Raw genomic sequence first — 26695 nt, 5'->3', positions numbered from 1 at the left:
ATATATATTCTTAAATGAAAAATAACAAAAGGCGTTTAATCAACGAAAGACGATTTCTGCCCACACGAGAGATGATGCAAGTTATATCAAGTAACTAAATAACATAGGTTGCAACATAATAGGCCACACGGTCTCCACGGCTCCACCGCGCTGGGGAAGCACACATGGAGGTTGCCCGCCGCTCACCACACCGGCTTCCACTGATCGGGAATGCCAAGCTGGCGACCGCCTCCACGGGGTCACCGACCTCGCGGCGCGAGAAGTTGCCAGCGGCACCCCGCCGTTCACATCCTACGAGTCACACAGTAAATTGCACAATAACCACACAGTAAGCCACACAGATGGTTGCGAGTCCAAGGAAGGGTGGGTGAGTGAGTGAGTGAGTGAGTGAGAGATGAGTGAGAAGTGAGAAACGAGAACAAGAGTACTCCACTGGCTCTGCTTATGTGGCCCACTAATTACCGCTGATCAGCCATAGCTGCGAATTCAGCCCAGCGTCACACTAAGGGTACAGGTACACACCTGCAAGAGAGACGGACACACCCACAGCAACACAAACACAGCCCACAGACCACGTGGGTCATAACAGTAGCCATCTTAGCTGGTGGCACCTTCTCTTCACATTGAGACACACAATCATGTGTCATGTTTTTAAGACCCTCTCTCTCTGATGCAAAGGTTCTCGTGCTGAGCTGGGGTCAAGACCTTCTGTGGAGGGTCCAATGGACCCAACTGGACCAACAGAATACACTGAGCAGACACTGGATGCTGACAGCCAGGTTGGTGTTTTTTTTAGCAATATTTTTTTTTTCTTTAATTAGTAGTAAATCCTAGAGAGAAAGTTTTTTTGAGTGATTTAGACAGACTGTTTCATGTGGCATCAGAAAGGACAGCATCTGTTACATCACACTTACTCATTTACATACTGATATATATGGGGATGTGTTGTTTTATACAGAGTAAATTAAAGTGATAACCAAAACAAAAGTACTCTGTCCTTTGAGTGCCAAACTTTCACACACTGTTAAAGATGGCTTTAGAAAGGCTCCAGTTTCATCCTTCACAGAGAATGAAAGCTGTGCTAGTACATAGTGAATTCAAGTCAGGAACAATTGTTTCTGTTCTGATCAATTTTCAAGATGGTAAAAGTGACAGTTTTGAAAAAATTCATGAAATATTGCCAAACCGGCAGTGCAACATGATTTCCTCTTGTGTCTTTCGTCACAAGGCGAAATATATATATAAAACATACATGACAAACTCACAACAGTCCTCCATTGTCCACCCACATGTTGTCATATTTTAGCCCAGATTTAGTATTTAGTACACCACTTCTCTCTCACTTCTCACAAGTGAACCTGTTGAGCTTATGTTGCACACATTAGAGTGCCTGCCTTTTGCTCATGCTGTTAGGGAGAGGTGGATAATGTGGGGTGAGGGGTACATGGTTTTACACCATGAAAACTGACTACAGCCTCAGTACTCCCTGAGGAAAAAAAAACTATAAACCTTTTTTCTGACACAGGGCTACAGGGGTATGTTTGATACTTGAAAGATGGATTTGGGGTGAAGTATCACCCATAATTGTGGAGTTAATTGCTCTAATAGTCTCCTAATTAATACCTTTAGGTGGCATTATGCGCTTCTTAACCAAACTGTCCCTTTCTTCAGGTAACATTCACTCACCGCATTAACATCCCAAAAGCTGCATGTGGTTGTCCGGCAACAGCCACAATCCAGCAGCTCGCCACCAGGGTGGAGATGTTGGAGAGGGAAGTTTCCCTGCTCAGAGCTCAGTGTGGATCTGGATGCTGTGGGGAGAGCTCAGCCATGGGTGAGTGCTGTTTAACAATGACAACAAAGTATATCGACAAAGCTAGTGGAAGTTACCTACAGTATATACGCAAAACAAACAACAACTTTTGAAACCAAAGATATGAAGACCTGCAAGGAAAACATTCAAATGAGCCTGTCTCCTATCATATATGGCAAAAGAAAAAACACTGTTTATACAACGAATGAAGAGGAGACAGACTTCAACAGAATATTGATGCTGGAGGGCAGCTTTTTTTTTCCTGCTGCACAGTCTCTGTCTAAAAGGTGTGGAGAAACCTTTGCTACTGGTAAGAATTGTGTTCACTATTCGGGAGATGCTGCCATTATAATATGAGAGGGCTAGAAGGACTAGAATGGATAGAGTTATAGGATATATTATGGTTAAAGGATCTGCTCTATTGACACCATGACCTCATTCAAATGTTTTCCGAAAACGTTCCATCTCCACGGTGAGAATATGATTATCTCCAGCAGTCACGATCTGAATCTGAATGAGGAAGGACAGTGGCTGGATGGAAATACAGTCATTGGAAAATGAAGACGGGGTTTTTGGATTAATGAGCAGCAGATCGCGATCCACCCGGCCCAAACAACCGGACAAGGCGCCACGGCCGGTGCGGTGATTGCTCAGAGGAGAGGAAAGATAGCCAGGACAGGAGCCATGGATTGGACTTAATTCTGCTCCTAAAGAGCCGGTCTGGACAAAATGGGACTCATATTGACCAAGCAACGGAATTCAGAGACTGTTGTGCCCACATCGTTACAGAGACCTGTCCCATCAACATCCCGATTCAAGCACTTGGCAGATGGTCCATGTTCCGAGCTGTCAGCAGAAGACTCCGGCAAGATGAGAGGAAGTGCCATCGATGATGCTTGATGGACTCTGTTTCCCAGGTGTCAGACTGTTTATTGTGAAGATGAAACTTACATACTATCATCTGGTTGCTGCTGTTTACATTCATCAGAGACAAATTCAAAATCTGTAGAATGTTCGGGGTGTATACGTGTATGTATAAATGTATATAAATAACTCTACTCACTATTTTATATTACCATATTTAATTTACCATTTATATTTTAACATAGGCCTACACTTGATTATATGTTGTGTGTGTGTGTGTGTAGCATGAAGGAACTACAAATTTCATTTCGTCATGCAGCCTTGTGCTATAAACAACTTTGTACCTTAAAATGCATGAAATGAGACAGCTTTTCATTTATGTCATGACAACTGTTTCTCCCATCAAGGCTGTTAAGGCATGTGAACTAAGGTTGAAGGTTTTCGCATGATTTTAAAATGATTAAATCTTAAGAAAAGATCAATCTTTTCTTGGGATTCCCAGGATTACTAGCAATTTTTATAAAAATTGATCTGCGTACAATTAATCATAACATTACTTTTATTCTGTTCGTATCTGTTAGATTATGTGCTAATATGTTTATTAGCACAGTAATTATCATTCTTCTGCTGCTCTTATGAGATGGAGGTCTGTATGTCTGATTACACCACTTTCGGGGCCATATGTTGCTTTGTTCGTTTCATCTAAAAGAACATTTTGCCACGCAGCTGAACTCTAAACTGGAGATAAGAATTTTATCCAGTTAGATATATTTATCTAATTTTAAGTCGCACTGCCAACACAACAGCTGTTGGCGTGATAGTGTTGAAGAGTTTTGGAGAAGTGTGTTTCAGTGCATACGAAGCACATGCAGACAGACGCACAAGCACACAAATGCAAAAAATCTGGGATTTTTCAGGGAAACAGAACCAGATTACAAATCCCATAAACAATTCCTGGCATTCAGTCGTAAGGAGAACATGAAGTTTTGAATGTGTTAATTTCTAAGCTGATATTAAAATAAAAGAACAAGTTATATTACCCCAAAACTAAACTATCCCTTTAGGTTTGATTGTATGGGAACCTTTTCATCTTTGACTCACACGTCATTTTGTGACACAATTCTGTATATAATATATATACCCTTTTTCCCAGGTCGTCTGGACTTTGTCCCAGGCTGCAGTGGCCACGGCAGCTTCAGCTTTGACCTGTGTGGCTGCATCTGTGAGGAAGGCTGGACCGGCAAAAACTGCTCCGAGCCTCGCTGCCAGGATGACTGCTCCGGCCAGGGGGTGTGCGTGGAAGGGGAGTGCGTGTGTGACCGTGACTTTGGTGGTGAGAACTGTTCAGAGCCCCGGTGCCCTTCAGACTGCTCGGGCCGCGGGTTGTGTATCGACGGGGAGTGTGTGTGCGAGGAGTCCTTCACTGGCGAGGACTGCATGGTTGGCAGGTGTCTCAACGACTGCTCGGACCAGGGGCTGTGCATCAATGGGACGTGCCAGTGCCGGCCTGGGTATGTGGGGGAGGACTGTTCGCTGGTCTACTGTGCCAACAACTGTAGCAAGAAGGGAGTCTGCAAGGATGGATTCTGCGCCTGCCAGGATGGCTTTGCTGGAGATGATTGCAACTCTGGTAGGCTATTATTTTTTATCCTTTACGTCCGTTTGATCCTCTTGACTGTTGTCAAGTACAAAAAGTAGTTTGTCTGACATTTGTGGTTCAATTCCTAGATGCAGAAACCCTGGGCAAGGAAAATTTTCTCCCTTAACACTTGCTGTCAGTGTGACCAAGATCAAGTAACACAGAGCAGAAATCCAGCTTAACCAGATTTCAGAATGGCTCTGCGACCCTAAGAGAGAATCCTTGGGCAGGAATGAAAGTTAAAATGAAAGCCACAACATTAGATGGAGTGCCTCCATTACTGAGAGTGATTCACTGGACTGTAGGCAAATATTCTGCTCATGAATTTCTGGCACTATCCCTGAGGTTTATTTGGGTGCAAACATTTAATGCATGCTTCAGATTACAGACCAGTGAGTATCTTTAGAAAAGGAGTTTTGATGTTTCTTTATCTGGTTTACACAGTATGGGAGTAATTCTAAAAAAACAAAAACAAAAAAACACTTGATAAATAATGTAGAAAACTACTTACTGGTAATAAAGTTATGAATAATAATATTGGGAACTTTTATTTAGCACTCGTTTTGGGGACACCACCTGATTTCCGTCCGCCCAAGGTCTTAGGACACCTTGGATATGGTTTTAATAATTACACAATTATTCACTAGCGATCAGTTAGTTAATAATTGCTAATCATTTTGAATCAGTCAGTCTCATATCAAAGTCGTGAATCCTCCGTCCAGTGACCTGGATTTAAACAGTACACACACACAGTTCGTGTGATTAAGGTGAATTTATTAACTAACTAAAGTGAATGCAAAGTGAGGTTAAATATATCAAAGACATAAAAACAATGATGATTAAACAACCAGAAGGCAATCAATGAGTAATGAGAGTTTAAGGTGAATTTAGTTGGTCTATTGTGGGAAAGAATCTGATTCTAAGGGAGCAAGATGACTAATGAACGCAAGTTATATGATAATGACTCAATTAAATGTGGCTAGGAATTGAGGCTAAAGGACTAAGGATTAAAGGCTAAAGGATTAAAAGCTAATAATGGACATCAGCTGACCACAGAATGCAGGGTTTTTGTTTACCTTACTGCGTGTTGTCAGCCAGTATGCTGGTCGAGTGGCCCCACGCTAGCTGCCAGATTCCTGGCTTTTTGCTAGGGATTATTCCGGGGGTCCGTCCACTTCGGCTGGTGGTGGGGAAAAAAACACTTGTAGTGATAGGGCGGGGGCTGGCCTCCGACTCGTTGTCGTTGGGAGGAATGAGGTTAACGTTAATTTGACGGAAATAAAGCTTAAAAGAGACAAAACTTGGTTGTTCCTGACTTCAAGGTTGCATGACTTAAACGGTCTGATAACTTTAACAAACAAAACAAAAGAAAAGGTAACTTCAACAAAGGTTCTTGTGAATATAGCTAAGTAAGTTGCTGGAAGACAAAGAAAACTTCACAGACAATGTCGGGCCGAAGTCTTAAGGCGCTGCCGTTACTTGGACACAGGAGCTCGCTCTGTAAGCGTGCCGAAAGCAGAGAAGCGAGAGCAGCGCATGGCGCTGTTTTTTTGTTTCCTGGGGTGTGTCTCCAGGGAGAGGGCATGGTTACCTCTGATTTCTGTGTCTTAATTTAATATGTTCCTAAAGTCTACAAGGACATGGCATCAGATTACAAACAATAAAACACATGGTAATGTAAATTAGGCACAAGGAGAGGCAGTTAACAATGGCATGCAATACTTCTTTTGTCCTCTGGGGAGGACAATGGTTCCATGCGAGGACCTGGAAATCCTCTGGCTTAACTTAATCCTTCTCAATCTTGGGTCAGGAGTGAAAGTTGGTTATGTAACACATGACAATATTTCTGTACCATATAATTTATAAAGAAAGTATATATAGGTGCTTGAACAACATTAATTTACAACAAAAATTAAATGCTGGAATTTCGGTGAGCATTGCTGAAGATTAAAGAGCACTGCAAAATTAACTTATTTATGGATTTTTATTTTCAACGCAGTTTCTAACAAGAACATGGTAATAGAACTACTCAAATTGAAGTGGCAGGCCACTAAGTAACTTAAAGATTATTTAATTCAAACAAGGTAATAAGGCAAGTTTATAAGGAGACCACATTCTTGTTCACACAAAGGAATTTGGGACCGTCCTTCCTGGCGTGTGGCTTTCCTCACCAGTTTCACAACTGGGTGTGAATAGTCAGAGGGTTCTTTGATGTTTCGAGGTAATCTGAAAGGGGAACGTCGTTACCATGGTTACCCTGCCCTTTTGGTCTTGGGAGTGTTTAGAGTTTCCTGACCTCGGTCCGAAGAGGTCCAGATAACCTAGTTCAGGATGAGGTTAGTTTCTGGACAAGGTTAATATAGCCATTTTAACAGTCAAGCATAGAGTCTGTTATCTCAACTTCACCGGACGTGGTAGATTTTATGGTCGAAACAGCACTTGGGGGGGTAGAGCAAACCTTTCACCCCCTCCTTTGGGGTACTTAAGCTGTCTGTTGAGGGTTCATATCTCAACCCTCCCTCTTGTCTCTCAGGGAGAGACAAAGAGAGATTCTGGATTCTTCCTTTTTGGTATAAAATTAAACCAACACTGGCTGGTTCACGACAATAATAACAGCAAACCGTAAGATATATTCCCTTAAACTACTCTTAAGAAAATCTAGCTTTGGATGCGCTTGCACTGTTACTGTAGATCTAACATATACAAGCAGGGCTGCAACTGTTCATTATTTTGTCTTTTAAATAAATTAGTTATTAGGTCTATAAAAGGTAAGACAAAAATGTCCCCAAGCTCAAATTGACATCTTTTAAATTATGTGACTAACAGTCAAAAATCTTGGTTGAAATAAAACCAAGAAAAACAGTAAAAGCCCACATTTTAGAAGTGGAAGCCAGCAGACATTTGTGCTTTTTGCATAATATGTAGCTGGGCCTGGAACAATGATCAAATTTGCATTGGCATTCAAGTGCCATGGAGTGCAGAGAGTTTACAGACAGATAAAGGCTACAGCAGGGGATTTCATTTATCAGCATACTTTTAACGAGAATAAAGGGAGTAATTGATTCAACCACCTCTTGTAGCGTTTAGATAGAAAGTAAACCTTCTCACCCATGATCCTCCATAACACATGGTTGCCTGTCTGAGCCCTACAGAGCAGGCAGATAGATTTGCTGCATAGATTTCTAAATGCAAGGCTTTCTCTCGCTCTGCTACAGCAATTAGCTCTCAGTCCTGTCATTTTGAGTAGACGTGCAGCCCAGAAAAAAACAAGCCCCTCTGTGCTTCAAATGCAGGTGGCGGGGCGCGTGACTTGCCGGACAGCAGAAGGTGTAACAGCATTCATTTGTCAAAAGTCACATTCACCCGGGGAGGACTGCCACATTAGCTGCCGCTGAGGCAGTTCTGAGTCGTGCTCGCTTTTGTTGAAAACCCAGCTCTCCACGTCAAAATATCAGATCCTCCTCCACCATTTGAGGCAGCTGTCAACAAAGTGGATGAAGGATGAGGACAGACAGAAGAGCAAGTGATAAAAAGACAGGGACAGCAAATCATATTACTGAGGCTTATTCCTCCTTGCTGCCCTCTCATTTAATATCTATACCAAGTGAGGGAGTCCGAATTGCTTATTTCTTTGCAATTAGAGTCTAAAATAGCCAATGCTTGTTGGGGATAGTTTGCTGAATACAAAACCTAGCAGTTCAATTACCAGAGACCTGTAGGGTGACAGGCTTAAGTGCTTCATATTATCAAAAGCTGAAGAAAGCGGGATGTATTTTTGCTTCAATTACAGTGGCCTATATTCTTCCCACTATGAGAAATGATGGAGGCTGTTGAATTTAAATGGGATGTTTCAGGCGTGGAGTAGGATACAATATATCTTTACATGAAAATATATATTTATATAGTGTATCCGCCCACAAAGAAGAGGTCAACTTGCGCTGAGGAGTGGCATTTAATCTTGACAGCAGAGGAATTCCACGATCATTTCGACGAGTCCTGATGCTACAGTGGAAAAGAAGCGGTGACATTCTCGCGTTGTTGACATGCTCTTGAGTGCGGCAGTGGTGACAACTGACATTTACATTTCTCAAATAGTTGTGGATCTCAGTGCTGCACTTATGCAGGGTCTGTCCCTTATGCATGTCTATTTTATTACCTTATTTTAATGCCCTGTTCTGCTGTATTGCATCAGTCAAATTTGACTGAATAGCATGGCTTTTTTTATTTACAGCAGGTCAGTTAGTAGCAGCAATTTAGAAGCCAAGCGTACAAAGTCACTTTGTTTCTATCTGTTGTTGTAATATTAGATGTTTTTAACTGGGATGTTAAAGGGCTTTGACATATGACAGCCCACGTCATCGCACAATTAAGCACTCATTTTAAACACATACCCAAACTTAAGCTGACAGCCATACAGGCGAAGAACATACATTTGTATGTGTCATTTGTTACACTGACCCAAACCAAACAAAGATAAACACCTTTAAAACAACCAAAGCCATGAGATTCATTAACATAACAAGACATATAATCAGTTAAGTCAATAAATTAAGAATACCAAAAATATAAAGTGAAAATACAAAATCCTGAAAGGCAGCAAGACCAGCAGTCCCAGTTCAGAAAGCCCCTCCCTTCTGATGCTGGTACAGGAGCTTTTAAAGACCTGCTTCCCAATCCAAGTGGACCTCATTTAGCAATCAGATGTAGCACACCTGGGGCAGAACTAGACAGAAAAGGGAAAAGGGACACATAGCACAGGGAAACACATACAGTTGTAACACATTCATAGTCTGCCTGAGCAGATTGAGGACACACGTTGTTATCATGGATGTGACTGAATGTGTTGTTGCCTGTGATAAAAAGTCCTTTAATATCCAGAACCATTCTCCTGCACTGAATAGAAATTGATACCCTGTATGACAAAACATCTTTGACAGTATGTGTTTTGGAGCTGCCTTTTCCCAACCAAAAGAGACGTGAATTTGTGTCAGATCTTTTGGTAAACATCTAGTGAGCTCCCCCTTTTTTTGGACGCTGTATTAGAGTGTAGGATAAGAAACCAAATGTCTATGTCAGGATAGGAAACCCCACAGACCTTTTTTTTTAAAAGCATAATTTAAGTTAATTTACTTTTCACCTATAATAAAACCTACAGTAATAGTGCGTGGATGGACATATTTTTGGATATACTTTACAGTAGCTGTGTGTGCACTAAGGGCACTATCATACCCAGCATGCTTGGAGTTGTTTATTCAAACTCTGGAGACTTACATGAATAGTTTGCTAAATTTGAGAACGTAAAGTGGCAATGCGAAGGGCTTTGTTTCCAGATAATATCAAAACAAACAAACACTCCAAAAACAACATTTTATGTGTACAAGAACAGTAACGCAGATATCTGACTTAGCCTAGCAAGCAGAAATTGACTGATTAAACTACAGTCTGGACTGACAAATGTGTTTAGTTTTTAGTTCTTAACTCACATGAATACCACAAAGGAGCAAAATAATAAACTCCAACCTTCAAACTTTAATAATAAACACTTTTTTCCTTAGAATAATTCAAGTCTACTTAACATGTGAGCTAAGGCATATATAATAATTCCAGTACATATTTATAGACCTCTTGCAGTATTTGGTCTTCGTGGTATTTGTTCTGTATAACTTTTATTTCTTCTCGTCATATTCTGTTTTTTTTGCTTGCTGAATATTACTTTAAGTCACAGCAATTGCCTGTTTTCTCTCCTCATATCTTATTAAAATGCCTTGTTCTTGACTCCACTGCCTTCACGTCACCAAGCTTGTAGCTGGACCGGTAAACGTAGATTTAGCAGAGGAAAATAGATGCCGTCATTGCGATGCCTGTTATGCAGGGTCACCAATGTTAAGCATATTGAGGAAAGGTAACCCAGCCTGACCTAACTTGAACTTCCTTTGTGATACAGTCCCATGGTTGGTTTGTAATAAGGTTGTGTATAACTTTACTAGTATAGCACACATCAAGCAAAGATGCAGCCCAAAATGCTTAACAAAAGAAGACATGGATAATAAAACCAAACAAAATGCAACAGAGTAAGACTCTTTATAATGGATTGGAGCAAGGAAAACAATCTCATAGCACAGTGGTCATGGGTTCTTAGCTTTAGATCAACAGCAGATTGAACTTTTACCCCCATTGGAGTGGGGGGACTGGAAATGCACAAGCATTAAAAATGCATTATTCAGATGTTTTCTATTACATACAAACCCCACAAATATACTTCTCACTCCAAGTTTCAGTTTAGTCACTTAGGCAAATTAACAACAGAAATGCCAATACATAAAGTAGCCCGAAGGCAAGTTAGTCCTCTGATGACGCACTGACCTCCATTGTCAGCTTGAGTTTTAACTTTAAGGTTTTAGTTCAGGAGATGCAGCTGGATCTGCCTATGATAGCATACTGATCAGACCTAATGAGACTTAAAGACTCCAGGCGAGATTCTTGAATAACCTTCAGCAAGTTGGCCTTTTGAAACAAACCCTGGGAAAGATACATGCCTGAGAAATGGTTTCACAATTTCCCATAAATCAAATAGACAAAAACCTTCAGCATTCAAATTAGTCTGCAAGTGATGTAGTGTGTTTGCAAAGTCCCATTTATGTAGATGAGCGTTTTAACACAACTAGTTGTTGTGTTTCTAATATTAGGTTGCATGTATACAAGTGAGAATTGCCATTCAGATTTCCCTTGGTCTGTCTGGTGATTTTTAAATTTATTTTCTACCTGGGTAGAGATGTGAATTTCTTAAAATTGTTTGCTTTGTAGGCAGCCCAGGAACAAAATATTCTTAAACTGAAGTTAGAATAAGAAAGGAAAACAAGAGTGATCAAGTTGCTGAAGTCAGACACAAAGGTCAGAGGCTCTCCTGATACTCATATTTGCATTCAAATTAACTCATTGTTGGTGGCCTTTCACATAGCAACAGCAACAACAAGGTGAGATACTAACTGCTTCTTTGTCTTTGCTAGTAAAAAGCTGAAGATTCCAGCTCTAACATTGTTGTCTAACTTCTAAGAGAAACCTTTTCCTAAGTGCTCCCGTGAGAGTTATCCCCTCACTTTCTATGGGTTAATGTCTTAATCTTAAGCAGCTCGTCCGTTCAGCCTCCTGCGTGACCTCATTTCATCATTGCTCTTCTTCCATCCCATGGATTATTGCTCCTTTTCTTTGATTTGTTATTTACTTCATATAGGTGGTGAAACTGAGTCTAATTGATGAAATAAATCTAGCTTAGTGAAGGCTGCAGGATTTCTCCCCTGTGCAGTTTCACTGTTTCAGAATGAGCAAACTACTGTACAGCACGGGCCCATCTGTCGAGTGTCTGATGAAGGAGCTGAAACAGCTACTAGAGTGTCCAACGGTTCCCAGAGGAGAACTCAGTGCTGTGCTGTAGAGTCCTGTATCACAGGCTGTAGAGATGATGAGGGGGTGAGAGGTTGTTTATCACACCATTACACTCACTGATCCTTTACTCCTCTGTCTCCTTTTCTCTTTCTTCCTTATTCTCTCATTTGACCTTTTCTTTCTATGTTAGTCATTTACTCTCCTGAAACACATTTTGTCTAGTCTTCTTCTCTGTCTGTCCTCTGTCTGTCTCTCAATCTGTCTTGTCGTTTCTCCAACTCAAACTGTTTCCACATTCTGTCTTCTCCTCCTTTATGTCGTTCACCTGTCTCCCTATCCTCCTCCTTGTTGTTGTTGGCAGTGGGAGCCATAAACACTCTTGTTTATGCCTCCGCATTTACATTCAACACCACCTCTCAGGCTTATGGCTTGACGATCTCCACTTCAGCCACGAATGAATGACATTGCTTCTACCCCTTGTTGCCACAGGCACTGTCTTCCCTTTATTGGCTGGAATGTACTAATGAAAGAGGAACACTGCAAAAATGCAATAATGCAATAATGCTAATAACTTAAATTTTCCTTTTATTGTCCAGGGACATCTATCAGTATCCTAGTCCATTATCCATCCACACTGAACAGGGTATTCCTATTCCTATTTTGATATTTAAAGTGTTTTAGATTATAGATTTCTATCTTGTGTTCTAACAAGCTGGAAAAAAGTAGTTCACAAGCAACTTTTTCAGTATTAGTTAAATCTATTTTAAATCTATTTTATAATTATCAGTCTGGTTTTAGAAAATCATATTCAAATCCTATGCCTACTCTACCTTACAGACTATATGAAAGGAGAGACAGATGCAAGACAATGATGTGGAATGATTTTAATTGATTTACAAAAAAAGCATTTGACGCTGTCGACCACTCTATTACCTAAGAAGCTGTCAGCTGCGTGTCCGTGTCCATCAGCATAGAAATGGTTCCTTAATCCAGAGATTCCAGAGACCATCTATCTAGCTAACAACATGTATAACAAGTTGGAGTCCCACAGGGCAGTGCTCTGGGCCCCCTCTTGTTTCTGTTAAATTAATCGGGATCTGCTTGTGGAAAGGGAACATCAGAACAAGCTTTTTGGTGGAAAAGTTAATGTTATCTATAAAGGTTGAAACTGCTGGCCAGTTTTTATGTTTTGAGTTGTTTTGTTTTTCAAGCGTTCATTGTTTAATGGTCTAGGATAAAACAAGTCTCAAACCAAGAGTCATTGTATTATTGTACACATTGGCTATCAGCAATTCCAGCAGCTTGGTGGTTACCTTTTGAAGGATAGAGCCATACAACTACAACTCAGCGTGGTTCATAATCTCTATAACAGAGCCCCATAGTATCTCAATGACCACTTTCGTAGCATTTGGTGCCAGACTAGAGCTAATGCTGCTGAATTGTACTTGCCTTCACTACCAACATGGGCATTTGTTCCTTTGGACTGGAACAATTTACCATTGCATATAAAAAAATTAAAGTAACCACCACTGTTTACAAAAACACAAAATAAAAACAGCCATTGTTTAAACATATGTTGTTGGGTTTTTTTTTTTGTCCCAACAGTGGCACCAGCCATGAACCTGAAGGTGCGTGGCGTGACTGATCGCATTATTGAGCTGGAGTGGGATGGGTCAGTTGTGCTCACAGATTTCTTAGTGACCTACACACCAAGCAGCACTGGAGGTAAGCACAGAGCTATACTAGCCTTTCGAAGCTTTGGGAGGTTATAAGCGTCAGCCGAATCAAAATGTCTTGAAAGCATACACAATGTCTTTTTAAAAAAAGTGCATCCATGTATCAGTGTAATGTCTTACCTATCTCTCTGTCAGGTGTTCAACTAGAGATAAGGATTCCAGGCAATATCACCACCTGCACTATCTCAGGCCTGGAGGCAGGCGTTGAGTACAACATCAACGTGTTCGCTGTCATTAACAACAGTATCAGCGTCCCTGCCAGCATTACTGTATCAACCTGTAAGTGCAGTCCTCCGGGTTGTTTTGACAAAATGTTCTCAGGGGGAGCCTGAAGGATATTCCACTGAGGTCGTGTTTGCTCCATGACCAGCAGAATAAAATGTTCTCTGTCTCACACAGTGCTATACATGCATTCTCACATGGACCACTCATGCAGATGCACACACACCGTAGCTCTCACCTTTTTTTTTGTTAAATCCTCCCCAGTATATTTCCCAGTGTCAATAGAGTGAGAATACCACCTGCTCCTCTGTGTCAACTGTTTGTGATTACTACCTGTAACACCTGCTTGGCGTCACTCACACTCTAATACACATACACAGACAAATATGAACACCTGAATGTGTACCTCCTGGCCAGTGTTAATGCCAGGTCATCGAACCTGACAGAGAAACATACTAGTTGCTTCCATGCTCATCAGAAGTCTGCAAACTCACTGAACTGTTTAAAGTAATAGCCTGTTTTCAGTGGCAAACAGAATATTGTATCCACTTTACATTAGCTGGCTTCATACAGTGTGTTGCCATTACTTCAGTCTTGGCAGGTAAAACTATCCTCCATTTTACAGATAAGTGAATTTAATTTCAGTGATTGCAGAATTCAGGCTAATAAAGTAAATTTAGGGCAGTTAGGCTTGATGCAACCATTTTTCAGTGACGATATGATTTGTTGGGTTGTCTTTGCTAAACGTAATTATAAAATGTAGTATGTGATTATCTGGAAAGATTTATGAGGACACAGATGCCTGTGAAAAAAGTAATTTTAACATTTTGCAAAATCAAGTATGGGCTACGGTTGTTATTATTAAACAAGGAACTAATCCTGTAAGTTTTATATATATATTGTGTGTGTGTGTGTGTGTGTGTGTGTGTGTGTGTGTGTGTGTATGTGTATATGTGTATATATCATCAGTACGGTCGAAATCAATGCTTATCCAATTTGAAAAGTGTTTTCATTGTGTTTCATGAAGCAGGTGTGCATGTTTTGAAACCTTTTGAACAAAAATGACATATTTTGATTAATGCCAATGCTAAAATGAATATGGTTAAATGATAAGGAAAGAAAATTAATTAAGACACCTTCAGCATGAGATGGAGTAGTGATTTATGGGCTATGTGGGTCACTGAAGAACAATAATATATCTCTGGCTATCTCTCCAGATCTCTCCAATCCAGATGGTTTAGTCTTTAAATCCATCACAGAGACATCAGTGGAGGTCCAGTGGCAACCATTCTACTATTCCTTCGATGGATGGGAGATCAGTTTCATCCCCAAGGTAGAGTAAAGCTGTGTGAACACTGTGTGTATGTGTTCGCTGTCAGTCCCAATGTAATACTGTATTACAGCATGCTGGAAGACAACCACATTGTCCTTCTGTGTGAGAAGAATAGAAGGAAAAAAGGCTTTTAATGAATCATCAGGACATGCTTTGCCTGATCTCCCACACACACACACACAACAGTATTGTTTCTTACCTTTGCTTGTTGACTGAACAAAATATTCTTGATTGAAAATTGAATTGCATTCAAATCTCACCCATGCCAATCTGTAAATGACTTTGAATTTTTGTGCAGAAAAATTAAGGAAAGTAACTTGATGGCTTTAAGCTTTTTTTGCGGGTTTCCTCATCTTGAATCCCATACCAAATTAGACAAGCGGATTGTCTTAAGCTTATTGGCTATTAGGTGGATGAGCCATTAAACCCTTTACCAAAATAACCTTTCATAAAACCATAGCAGGGCCAGGTTCAAAGCCAGTAAGCCAAAACCTTTCTCTTTCTAATTCCCTCTGTAAATTCAGGTACTCGCGGCACTCTAATCTCTTGCCCCATCACAACAACTGGCTGTGTCCTTTAAAGTGTTCTCAGGGGGAGATATCCTTTGGTCCGGCCACAGTCCAAGCCTCAAATCTAATGTTAAAATGCTTTTATGTGTTTATTTCAAGCCCTTTCACTAATAGAAAGTTTCTGTATTGAAAAAGCAGTCGGCTTCCTAATTTCATTTGATTGCTTTTAGCTCTCCCTTTTCTGTCTTTCTATCTAATCCTCATGTGTCTCCACTGTCTCTCTTCTTCAAGCACATTCCACCCCCCACCCCATCTTGTTCTCCTAATCTCATTTTTATTTTGCATCCACCACCTCTCGAGATCACCAACCCTTTTCTCTCTGCTGCCGAAGGTACCCTCCATCCCTCTTTTTCCTTCACTTCTCTCTTCCTCTCCATCCCTTTCTGTATATGTTCTTCCCTCGCTTTCCCTCCCTTGCTCCAGCCACAGGGGAAATCATATTATGAGTTGGCAGTCCCACCCCCTGTGGATTTAATCCAGCAATGGGGATTGTGAATTTTGACAATCTTGTAATGGAAGTAGGCATGAAAGCCATGGCCTTTGCGAACAAACACAGAACTCAGTACGCTGTAAAAAGGAAAGACAGAAAGAGAGGGGGAGGGGAAGCTCCGAGTCCTGACGTTAACGCTGTTAGAAACAGCTACAGTATATATCTGACATTCCAATAAAATACCATACCAGCGTTGTTGTAGCACATACCAACCACATCATCTAATACATTATGGTTTTGAGTTTTTGTTTTGTAATAAATCAATGAAGCTGTAAAGCAATCAGTCAGTCAATACTGCTGCAAGTAGAAGTGTACTAGTGTTATATTAGTTATTTTGTATTAGTTCCAGTGGTATTATAGTCATATACAGCCATAAGAAATATTCTCAGTATTGATTGATTATGTGATTTCCTGGAAGCTCCCTTTTTAAAAAAAAAAACATTTTCTTTGATTGTTAGACAAGCTGCAGTAGTTTAAGGTTACCCTAAAGTAAATCAGAGTTGTGATTCATGTTGAATACTCTTCAAATGGTCAAAGGTCAGGACACATGATGAGGCTGTGCAATTCTGCAGTATTCTCTTCACATAAACCATTTGTTCATATGATGCCTAGATGAACTTGAAATGATGTTAACTCATGCCTGTGGCTATAACACTGTTCAAATTGCACTTTGTGATTCACTCCTGGGAAGAAGAGACAGCGCCAGGCAGATTCCACAAACAACTAAAAATCAATGTTTCTTGCTCATTTGAGCCTCTGAAGCTGCATCTTGTTGAAGAAATTAGGTGATTAAGTGAGAGGAAACCCCTTTGCACAGAACAGTTTGTAATAAAGGCATTATAGGTTCAAATAATGTAAAATGTATCATTGATTCATGAACGAAATTACAAAACAGTGTCTCTCACTTACCTCTGATAGTATCTAGCCATGTTTTCCTGTTTTTGACTTGTCCGCATCTGAGATGTCTGCTGCCACCCCAGAACAAAGCAAGTTTGCCTTTTTCCCTCATTCTTTGTTGTGGCAGTGTGCTTATAATAATGTATGCAAATAATGGGTACATTTCTATCCCTGTGTATATATGTCAGCTGTGTGTCAGCGTGTGATGGCTTGGCTGATAACTGGGTAGAAATATTTGGGCTTTCTTACTTAACATTTTGGTTTTTGGAGACAAAGTATATCGTATAGTGCTGCATTACATTTCACATCCACCATATTTACACTAGTGTGAAAAAGTGTTTGCCCCCTTCCTGATTTCTTATTTTTTGCATATTTGTCACAATGAAATGTTTCAGATCATCAAACAAATTGAAATATTAGACAAAGATAACACAAGTAAACAAAATGCAGTTTTTAAATAAAGGTTTTTATTATTAAGGGGAAAAATCCAAACCTACATGGCCCTGTGTGAAAAAGTGATTGCCCCCTAAACCTAATAACTGGTTGGGCCAGCCTTAGCAGCAAGAACTGCAATCAAGCGTTTGTGATAACTGGCAATGAGGCTTTTACAGCGCTGTGGAGGAATTTCGGCCCACTCATCTTTGCAGAATTGTTGTAATTCAGCCACATTGGAGGGTTTTCAAGCCTTAATCGCTTTTAAGGTCATGCCTCAACATCTCAGTTGGATTCAGGTCAGGACTTAGGCTAGGCCACTCCAAAGTCTTCATTTTGTTTTTCTTTAGCCATTCAGACTTGCTAGTGTGTTTTGGATCATTGTCCTGCTGCAGAACACGAGCGCTTCAGCTTGAGGTCACAAACACATGGCCGGACATTCTCCTTCAGGATTTTTTGATAGACAGCAGGATTCATGGTTCCATTTACCACAGCAAGTCTTCCAGATCGTGAAGCAGCAAAACAGCCGCAGACCATCACACTATTTTACTCTTGGTATGATGTTCCTTTTCTGAAATGCTGTATTACTTTTACGCCAGATGTAACGGGACACACACCTTCCAAAAAGTTCAACTTTTTTCACGTCAGGCCAGAGTATTTTCCTAAAAGTCTTCAAGATTTTTTCTGGCAAAACTGAGACGAGCCTTTATGTTCTTTTTGCTCAGTGGTTTTCATCTTGGAACTCTGCCATGCAGGCCATTTTTGCCCAGTCTCTTTCTTATGGTGGAGTCATGAACACTGACCTTAACTGTGGCAAGTGAAGCCGGCAGTTCTTTGGATGTTGTTGTGGGGGTTTTTTGTGACCTCTTGGATTGGTCGTCGCTGCGCTCTTAATTATAATTTTGGTCAGCCGGGCCACTCGTGGGAAGGTTCACCACTGTTCCATGTTTTAGCCATTTGTGGATAATGGCTTTTGCTGGAGTCCCAAAGCTTTAGAAATGGCTTTATAACCTTTTCCAGACTGATAAATCTCAATTACTTGTCTTCTTTGGATCGCAGCATGATGTCTAGCTTTTGAGGATCTTTTGGTCTACTTCACTTTGTCAGGCAGGTCCTATGTGATTTCCTTCTGTGACAAATTGAACTCAGCTTTCCAAGGATGTGATAAAGCACAGTTGATTTATGTTTTAAGAGGAGGGGGCAATCACTTTTTCACACAGGGCATGTAGGTTTGGATTTTTTTCCCTTAATAATAAAAACCTTAATTTAAAAATTGCATTTTGTGTTTACTTGTTGTTACATTTCAGTGTGACAAACATGGAAAAAAATATGAAATCACTTTTTCACAGCACCATATATGTTGCTTTTTATGAATGGTAAGAAGATTTTTAGAGCCACCTCTTGACAGTGTTTTTTGATTGACAGATAAAATGACATGCTGTCTTACCTGAATAACTAAATTACATTAAATTAAATAATAAATATCAAAGAACCATGAATGGGAAATCAAACAGCCCTACATTCTTGTCACCCTTTGGCTCAATAAAATGAAAATGATAAATACAAAAGAATCTTTTTTTCATTCTTCATCTAAGCGACCTTGTCGACAGAGAGAATGATGACTTTTTTTTTTTTTTATATAATTTAGCATTGCCATCATTTAACTGTGTTATTGAGATTAAACACCAATTGTTATCGGAACATTACCGTTGTGTGTTACTGCCCACCCTGGTAATTTAGTTGAGGTGATTAAATGGATTAGATCTCTAATTACAGTTTTGATTTAGGAAAGTAGCAAGCTGTTATATGTTCTGTTTTTATACGAGCCTTCGTAGCGCTGGCTTTTGGGGATCTTGGAGCAGCAGTAGGTGTAACATCTGTCGGTCGGCAGGAAGTGCGATACTGGCTCTCTGAGAACAGCTGGGAAAATCAGGGGCTCCATATGGATGAGTGACAGGCCTTTGGAAATGTACAGTGTGATGTGCTGCCTCTGCAGAATATGGCTTGAGAAATATCACAGTAGCAGTCATACCCATTTTTGCCAAACAGCACAGTTTGGGAATTTAATGTGCTAAACCATCCAAATGTTTACAAATAAGTCAAAAGAAAAAGGCTGTACACAGCTCAGAAAGTCAACTGTATATAACTTAATGGCATATGTCACCGTTTATGTCTTACTGGTGAGGATAATCTTTTATCTGCCAGATCCCTTGTCTCCACTGTGAGAAGGAGTTTAAGGCACACAGTAGCTGACATTTACTCAAAATATGCAATGTGCTACAGAAATGAGCTCAAGTCTCTTTTCATCTCATCACTTCTGTCTCTGTTTTGTTCTAGGACAATGATGGAGGGATGACTGCACAGCTGCCCAGCACCATCACTTCCTTTGTGCAAACTGGTTTAAGACCAGGGGAGGAGTATACTGTTAACCTGGTGGCACTCCGAGACCAGGGTCGAAGCCAGCCAGTCACTGCTACAGTCACAACATGTATGTACTAATGGAAACTGTGGATAAACTTTGATATTAGAATATATTTTCAGTCATGTAAATAGACAAAATAAAAATACATTCCCTTATGTTTAATTGCAGAAAGAATTAGTATATTTGAATTAGTATACATATTTTCATACAAACATTTCCTACAGTTTTTCATTACAGCACATGGGTAAACATGAGATATAACTAAAATCTCCTACATATTACTTATGGTTTTGTCAAAAAATAACATTAATGCCCTTGAAAACCTATTTTCTCAATCAGTTATTATTCTACACACGTCTTTCTATGTGTGCTTTTGTCTCTTCTCACTGGTTTAAAGTGGGTGTTGTCAGAATTTAGCAGTATTTAATTCAACATGTGGTTACAGATGTTTACTTGGTTTGCCAGGCCACAGTTAATCAGGCCTGATCAAACTGCGCCCACACAGTCTTTATAGAAACACATTAGCTCGGGTTTTGAAGGTGTTTCACTCTTAATAAGAAAATAGAATGGACTTTGATTGTTGCTCATGTAGTCATAACCAATAATGCAACACAAAAATACCTAAGATTTGAAATTAAGTTTTCTGGGGCTTTAAGATAAGTTGTAAATTTATGGCCTGAGGAAGAAGCATCCAGCCAACCAGTCACATTACAAAACACCCCGGTAATTTCATATTTATAATAAATTAGTAAACCCAAGGCGACATCTTAAAGTTGCTTGTTTTGTCACACCAACAGTCTAAAACCTGAAGATGGTCAATTACAATGACATAACCCAGAAAAACAGCAATTCCTCATATTTGAGAAGCTGGAGGGAGAGAATGTTTGGCATTTTCGCTTGATAAAAGGCTTAAACGATTAAGCAATGATTAAAACTGTCAGCAATTAATTTTCAGTCAATCAGTCAGAAACGAAAACCTGTTATTTTGAATGTAGCATATTATTCCCTGCACTTTCAAGAGCTGCCACACACACAGACACGCAGCTAAATACCCTGGCATAAGCAGTGTCACCTTGACATATTTGTTGGTCTGTAACCATTTAAGTCCCTGATGTAAATCTCTCTGAGGTATTGCCCCCACTCTTCACCCAGCTGACACTACTTGGACAGCTGTAATAGATCCAATTCAAACTCTGTCCATAACAATTCAAACTCTGATGTCTGCAGTCAAAACACCATCAATTTCCTGTCAAGTCTTTGTTCATTTCGTGGGTTGTAATTAAGTATCGATTAATAATTCATGGCACTTGTTAATTTTTCATGGAGGCCCACTGCAGGACACCTAATTGGATAAAGAAAGAGGAAAAGACAAATTTGAAGTTACTCAATTATTTATAACAAAGATTTATCCTTTCTCGGGAGACAGAGGTAACGCAACGAGGAGTTGGAGGGAAACCAGAAGGAGAGGACAGCTGATGGGGGTACTGGTTCTCAGCAACTGTCTTCTTCAGAATATTTTCTAGGAGGAGACCCAAGGGGCCAATTTCTAATACATCACAGGTCAGGGTGGACCGGCAATACATCAAGCCTGAGTCTGGGACTTATTTATATCTCAAAAGCTTAAAGAAAGACTTTAGAAAGCTCTGGTCCTGCGTTATTTACATAAGTTCTCCCCAGCCATCAATAAGTAGTGCGGTTTCACTGCACTGTGCGGGTCCGATGTTGGTGGGGGGGTGTCAGGAAACCAGTTAGTATCTGGTGGGGCCACCATTTGCCTCACACAGTGCAACATATCTCCTTCACATAGAGTTGATCAATGTGAAGTTGATTCAATGGCTGAGCGAAGTTGCAGTCAGGTCGAGACCCCGATTAGGACGATGAGCATGCAGATGAGCTTCCCTGAGACAGTTTCTGACATTTGTGCAGGAATTCTTTGGTTATGCAACAAATTGTTGCAGCAGCTGTCTGGGGATCTGGTCTCCAGTGATCTTGGAGGTGAAGATGCTGGATGTGGAGGTCCTGGGCTGATGTTGTTACACGTGGTCTGCGGTTGTGAGGCCAGTTGGATGTACTGCCAAATTCTCTGAAACGCCTTCGGAGACGGCTTATAGTAGAGAAATGAACATTCAATTCATGAGCAACAGCTCTGGTGAACATTCCTGCAGTCATCATGTCAATTGCACGCTCCCTCAAAGCTTGCAACATCTGTGGCATTGTGCTGTGTGATGGAACTGCACATTTTCGAGTGGCCTTTTATTTTGGCCAGCCTAAGGTACACCTGTGCAATACCTATCCTGTCTGATCAGAATCTTCATATGCCACACCTGTGAGGTGGATGGATTATCTTGGCAAAGGAGAAGTGCATACTAACACAGATTTTGTCAGATTTGACAATATTTGAGAGAAATAGGCCTTTTGTGTACATAGAGAAAGTCTTAGATCTTTGAGTTCAGGTCATGATAAATGGGGACAAAAACAAAAGTGTTGCGTTTATAATTTTGTTCAGTGTATATCACAGTATACTATGGGGCTCCCAGTTTAAAAGTTGTATGTTGAACTAAGCATTTTGTTGTGCTGTTTTGGTCAGTTCCACAACATTAAATGAGGTTCGTCACCTTGGTCAAACTTAATGGGAATCATAAACTGTGCATAACCGTTATTTAAGTTACAGCTTTGAGCCTCATTTAACAGAAATAGAAATTAAGGACAGAATTGATTTAGCACCTTCATTTTCCCATACATCTGTTACAGCAACAGATCGAACCATAGCTATTGTGAAAAGAAGTAATGAACAGGTTAATGAAAGAGTGCTAATTATCACGTTCATTAACACCCCATTACCTTGACTGAAATTCCTTCATATAGGGATTGACGCTCTAACAATGAAAACACTACGCGTGAAAGTTTAGTGAATCCCTCTTGTGCCAACCATCTGCCGCTTAAGCGGGGGCGAGTCACAGTGGCAGAAGGCTAAGTAAGGTAGTCCAGACGTCCCTCTCCCCACCAGTGTTTTCCAGCTCCTCTTGGGAGATTCTTGGGAGGCGTTCCCAAGACAGATGAGGTAAATGATATCTCCTACCTGTTGGACTTGCCCAGAAAACCTGTAAAGGGAGGTGCCCACTCAGCTTTTGATGGAAAAGGAGCAGCAGCTCTACTCCAAGCTCCCTGCGAATGCCTGTGCTCCTTACCCTATCTTTAAGGATGAGCTCCAACCTTTTACCTAAGGTGTTCAAGTACACATGAATCACCATATACTTGAATGTGTTTATGTCCAATCCATGACTAACACAGAGGCTCCTTATCTTGGAGGAGGGGTTAGTGCATCCCTCTGACCTGGGAGCTGTGTTGTCTGGGGCATTAGCTCCTGGTTGGGACTCCCAAGGCAAATTGGTCCCATGGGAGGGACCCCACATGGATCAGAACTTGCAGTAACAGGGAAACTGGGGGCCTTCTGGCCTCCTGGTATCGCAGATCTCTCATCACGTGTTTTCAGCTCTTCACACCTAGTGCTGTTTTCCAGCAACCAGCATGAAGAGACTTTAATCACGGCTTATGTTTTACACCTTGCTCAGATAAACCCTGTTGTTTCAGCGCCTCTCCGGCAGGTCTGATAAGTTTTACATGCTTGGCTGTCAAAGAACAGCCTTTTCTGATAACAAACCCTGATCTACCACTGAGTAAGCTCGAAGCAGCGAGTATTAACATGAACTTCCCCTCATTTTAAATTTTCCATTTTAGCTTCCCTGTGAATACTGACTGATGTTTTTCCAAACCAATAGTTGGCATCAAATGTGTGGTCAGAGTAGGAATCTTGTTTACTTATTCTTTGATTTTGTATAATTTAATCATAATTTGGCCAAGAATGATTTTTATTTAGTTCTGCAGCTGCATGTGGTTAGACAAGATTTAACATTTGAGCAGTTTAACTTCTTTTGTTCAAAGAATATTGGTATTTTGTAAACAAATATATTCAAGTTCCTCAAAGTGGAGCTGAAACATGATTTGATTAATCAATTAGTTAATCAACAAAAGATTATTGGCAACTGTTTTGATTTTTAAAGAAAACATTCCAAACTTTGTACTCTCTTTATTCTACTATTTTTATGGGATATGAGCTTTTTTTTTTTTATTGACCAAATAAAGAGGAAATCATCAGCACATTATTCTGATAGTAAGTGTAAAGTGCATCCCTACCTAACCAAACACCCGGTGTTAAATTGGAAATGTCAAAAATAATGTCAAACTATATCTACACCAAGTCAAAAAGTAGTGCAAAGGTTGGCAAAGTGAACACACCCTAGTGAGTCTGCTTTGTTTCTAACAATAGCAGCAGGACGTTCAGTAATTATGCTTCTCTCTTTCTTTGTTTTACAGTGATTGATGGCCCCACACAGCTGATTGTGCGGGATGTGTCAGACACCGTAGCGTTTGTGGAGTGGATACCACCAAAAGCAAAGATTGATCAGATTGTGTTGCGTTACGGCCTGGTGGGAGGAGAGGGTCCACGGACCACCTTCCGCCTCCAGCCCACTCTCAGCCAGTACTCCCTGCAGGTGAGTGGTGGGGGAGGTGTGTGTGTGTGTGTGTGTGTGTGTAATCATCATGCTGTGGTGTCACAGATCTCATCATACAGACACATTATGTGGACTCATCTGCCATCTGGGGACAGAAAAGATAGTCTTCACAACTTGAGAGTTGCATTTGGGGTAATTACATTGTACTCTAAGTATAGTGTTTCTGGTGTGTGTGTGTGTGTGTGTGTGTGTGTGTGTATGCTTGTCATGCTTGTTAAATTATCTAATCTCAGAGTCTGCCTGTCTTCTGTGTCTGGAGATAAAACAAAAACAAACAAAAAAAATCCATGCAAAGAGATGAAACAGACCAAACTGTCCCTGTTTTTTTTTTTTTTTTTTTTTTTGTTCCACAGGTTCTGCGTCCTGGCTCACGTTACGAGGTGTCTGTGAGCGGTGTGAGGAAGGGAAATGAGAGCGGATCTATTTCCACTGAATTTACTACCGGTGAGGTCTGACAGCAAGCAGATGTGGTGATAGTGGCGTGTGTGATCTTGTACCTGCCTCTGAGGACAGGCAGGTACAAGGTACAGTTGATGACATATGGCCTAATGCATACCATACTGTTTATCTATATTGGATATGTTAGTAAACATCTGTTCAGGGATATTTTTGCTTTTGTTTGCGCAGAAGAAAGTACATTATTTGTGGAAACATTACATTACATCTGTTTTGAGCACAAACGAGTGAACTTAACATGTAGAATAAACCATAACATTATTTTCAGGTGCATCTAAAGTAAAATGTATGCATATGATGTCAGAATATGTAAACTATATCATGCAAATCAACTATATTTATACACTAGCTGGATCTATGCCGGATGATGTTTGAACTATTGATGTTTGCTTGTTCACAATTCCTGAGAATTGGTCTCCGTGTCCCCAACATTGTCAGCTTTATCGTTCTTCTCAGAGATCGATGCTCCCAAGAACTTGCGGCTCGTGTCCATGACCTCCACCACCCTGGAGCTTGAATGGGATAACAGTGAGGCTGAGGTAATTAGTCATAGGCCAAATAGCATTAGCAATTAATTTTCATGATTTCGTTTTTCAGCCCTTTTGAGTGATCAACGGGTTTGGTCATTTAAATGTCAGTATTGTACTTAAATCATATTTCTTTTTATAAAACTGCCTGTATTCTAATGCAGTATACGGAAGACTCTTTTCGATTCCCACTGCGACACATGTCCCTGAGCAAGACACTTAACCCCTATTTGCTCCAGAGGCGTACAACCTCTGACATATATAGCAATTGTAAGTCGCTTTAAGTAAATGAGTAAATGTAATGTATATTATAAACTGGTACTGTATTATGTAAATGTTATAGTACTTTATACTTGTACTCCATTACATTTATTTGATGGTTTTAGCTTCTTTGAAATTTAAGATTTTACATGCAAAGCATATGATGAGCATATCAAATATTATTTAATGTCATAGATTAAACCACCCAACAGAAAATAAACTAGCTATAATTAGCACCACGTTAGCATGCTACAGTATGGAAATGCTGCTTACCTGTTAATGAATCAACAATAAAAAAATCAATAATATACATTGGATTATACAGATAAAATTCTCTCTGGAAAGACTCAAAATAAGTAAAAAGTAGGGCTGGGCAAGTAAACGCATTATTATTGCGCATTAATTAACGCATTAGTTAATTATTAGAAGTAGATAAACAAAAGCAAGACAAGCGAACAATTAAATGCCATAGCGAAGTGGATAGCTACACATTGCATGCTGATGAGTATTTGGGAAGATGTCGATCTTAACGTTCTTAAAATCGCAATGTAGTTGCTTGGCACCGCGGGGTTGCTCTTTCCTCAGGTGAAAAGAAAGGGAGACAAGTACTCTGCGAGTAAACGGGAGGCGCTCTATGGAGAGTAACCATGGTAACGGCTTCTGTGCGCTACACAGCTGTAGCCTATTTAACTTAAATTAAAATTATAGGCTACATAACTTTACCTGATAGGCCTACATCTAGTTTTGTGGGGATGCTCTGCCCTCCTGTTGATGTCCTATTTAGTAAACAGTAATAGATTCTGGAAACTAACGAACAGCAAGGATCAGTCTCCCTTCCGATGATATGTCCTGGGTGTCGTGTACAAAAAGTTCAAGACAATTCAGCTTCGGCAGCGGGCAGGTGTGTGCGTGAGGCAAGCACAACCGCGATAGTTTCACGGGAATGCACCCGCTTGTCGCTACGCCTTGTGCTTGACCACTTCACCTCACTTTAACAGGGACACTTGCTACTGAACATAGAATGTTTATGCTGATAAAAGACAAATGTTTCTGCTGGTACCTGTTCAGAACCCCCTC

General features: G+C 40.4%; 1 protein-coding gene across 1 annotated transcript in view; it reads left to right on the top strand.

Moving 5' to 3' along the window:
• LOC123986100 (tenascin-R-like) overlaps positions 1–26695 on the top strand; it is a 113256-nt gene that overhangs the window by 20887 nt on the left and 65674 nt on the right. The window contains exons 4-13 of the mRNA XM_046074182.1: positions 679–779; positions 1672–1834; positions 3831–4307; positions 13305–13424; positions 13571–13714; positions 14875–14990; positions 19716–19866; positions 24175–24353; positions 24728–24818; positions 25287–25369. Of these exons, the coding sequence (XP_045930138.1) occupies positions 679–779; positions 1672–1834; positions 3831–4307; positions 13305–13424; positions 13571–13714; positions 14875–14990; positions 19716–19866; positions 24175–24353; positions 24728–24818; positions 25287–25369 (1625 nt within the window). The remainder of the gene's footprint in view (positions 1–678; positions 780–1671; positions 1835–3830; positions 4308–13304; positions 13425–13570; positions 13715–14874; positions 14991–19715; positions 19867–24174; positions 24354–24727; positions 24819–25286; positions 25370–26695) is intronic.

This window comes from Micropterus dolomieu, linkage group LG17 (genome assembly GCF_021292245.1).
Source record: "Micropterus dolomieu isolate WLL.071019.BEF.003 ecotype Adirondacks linkage group LG17, ASM2129224v1, whole genome shotgun sequence".
Lineage (NCBI taxonomy): Eukaryota > Metazoa > Chordata > Actinopteri > Centrarchiformes > Centrarchidae > Micropterus > Micropterus dolomieu.
This window is presented reverse-complemented; position numbering and strand designations above follow the sequence as displayed.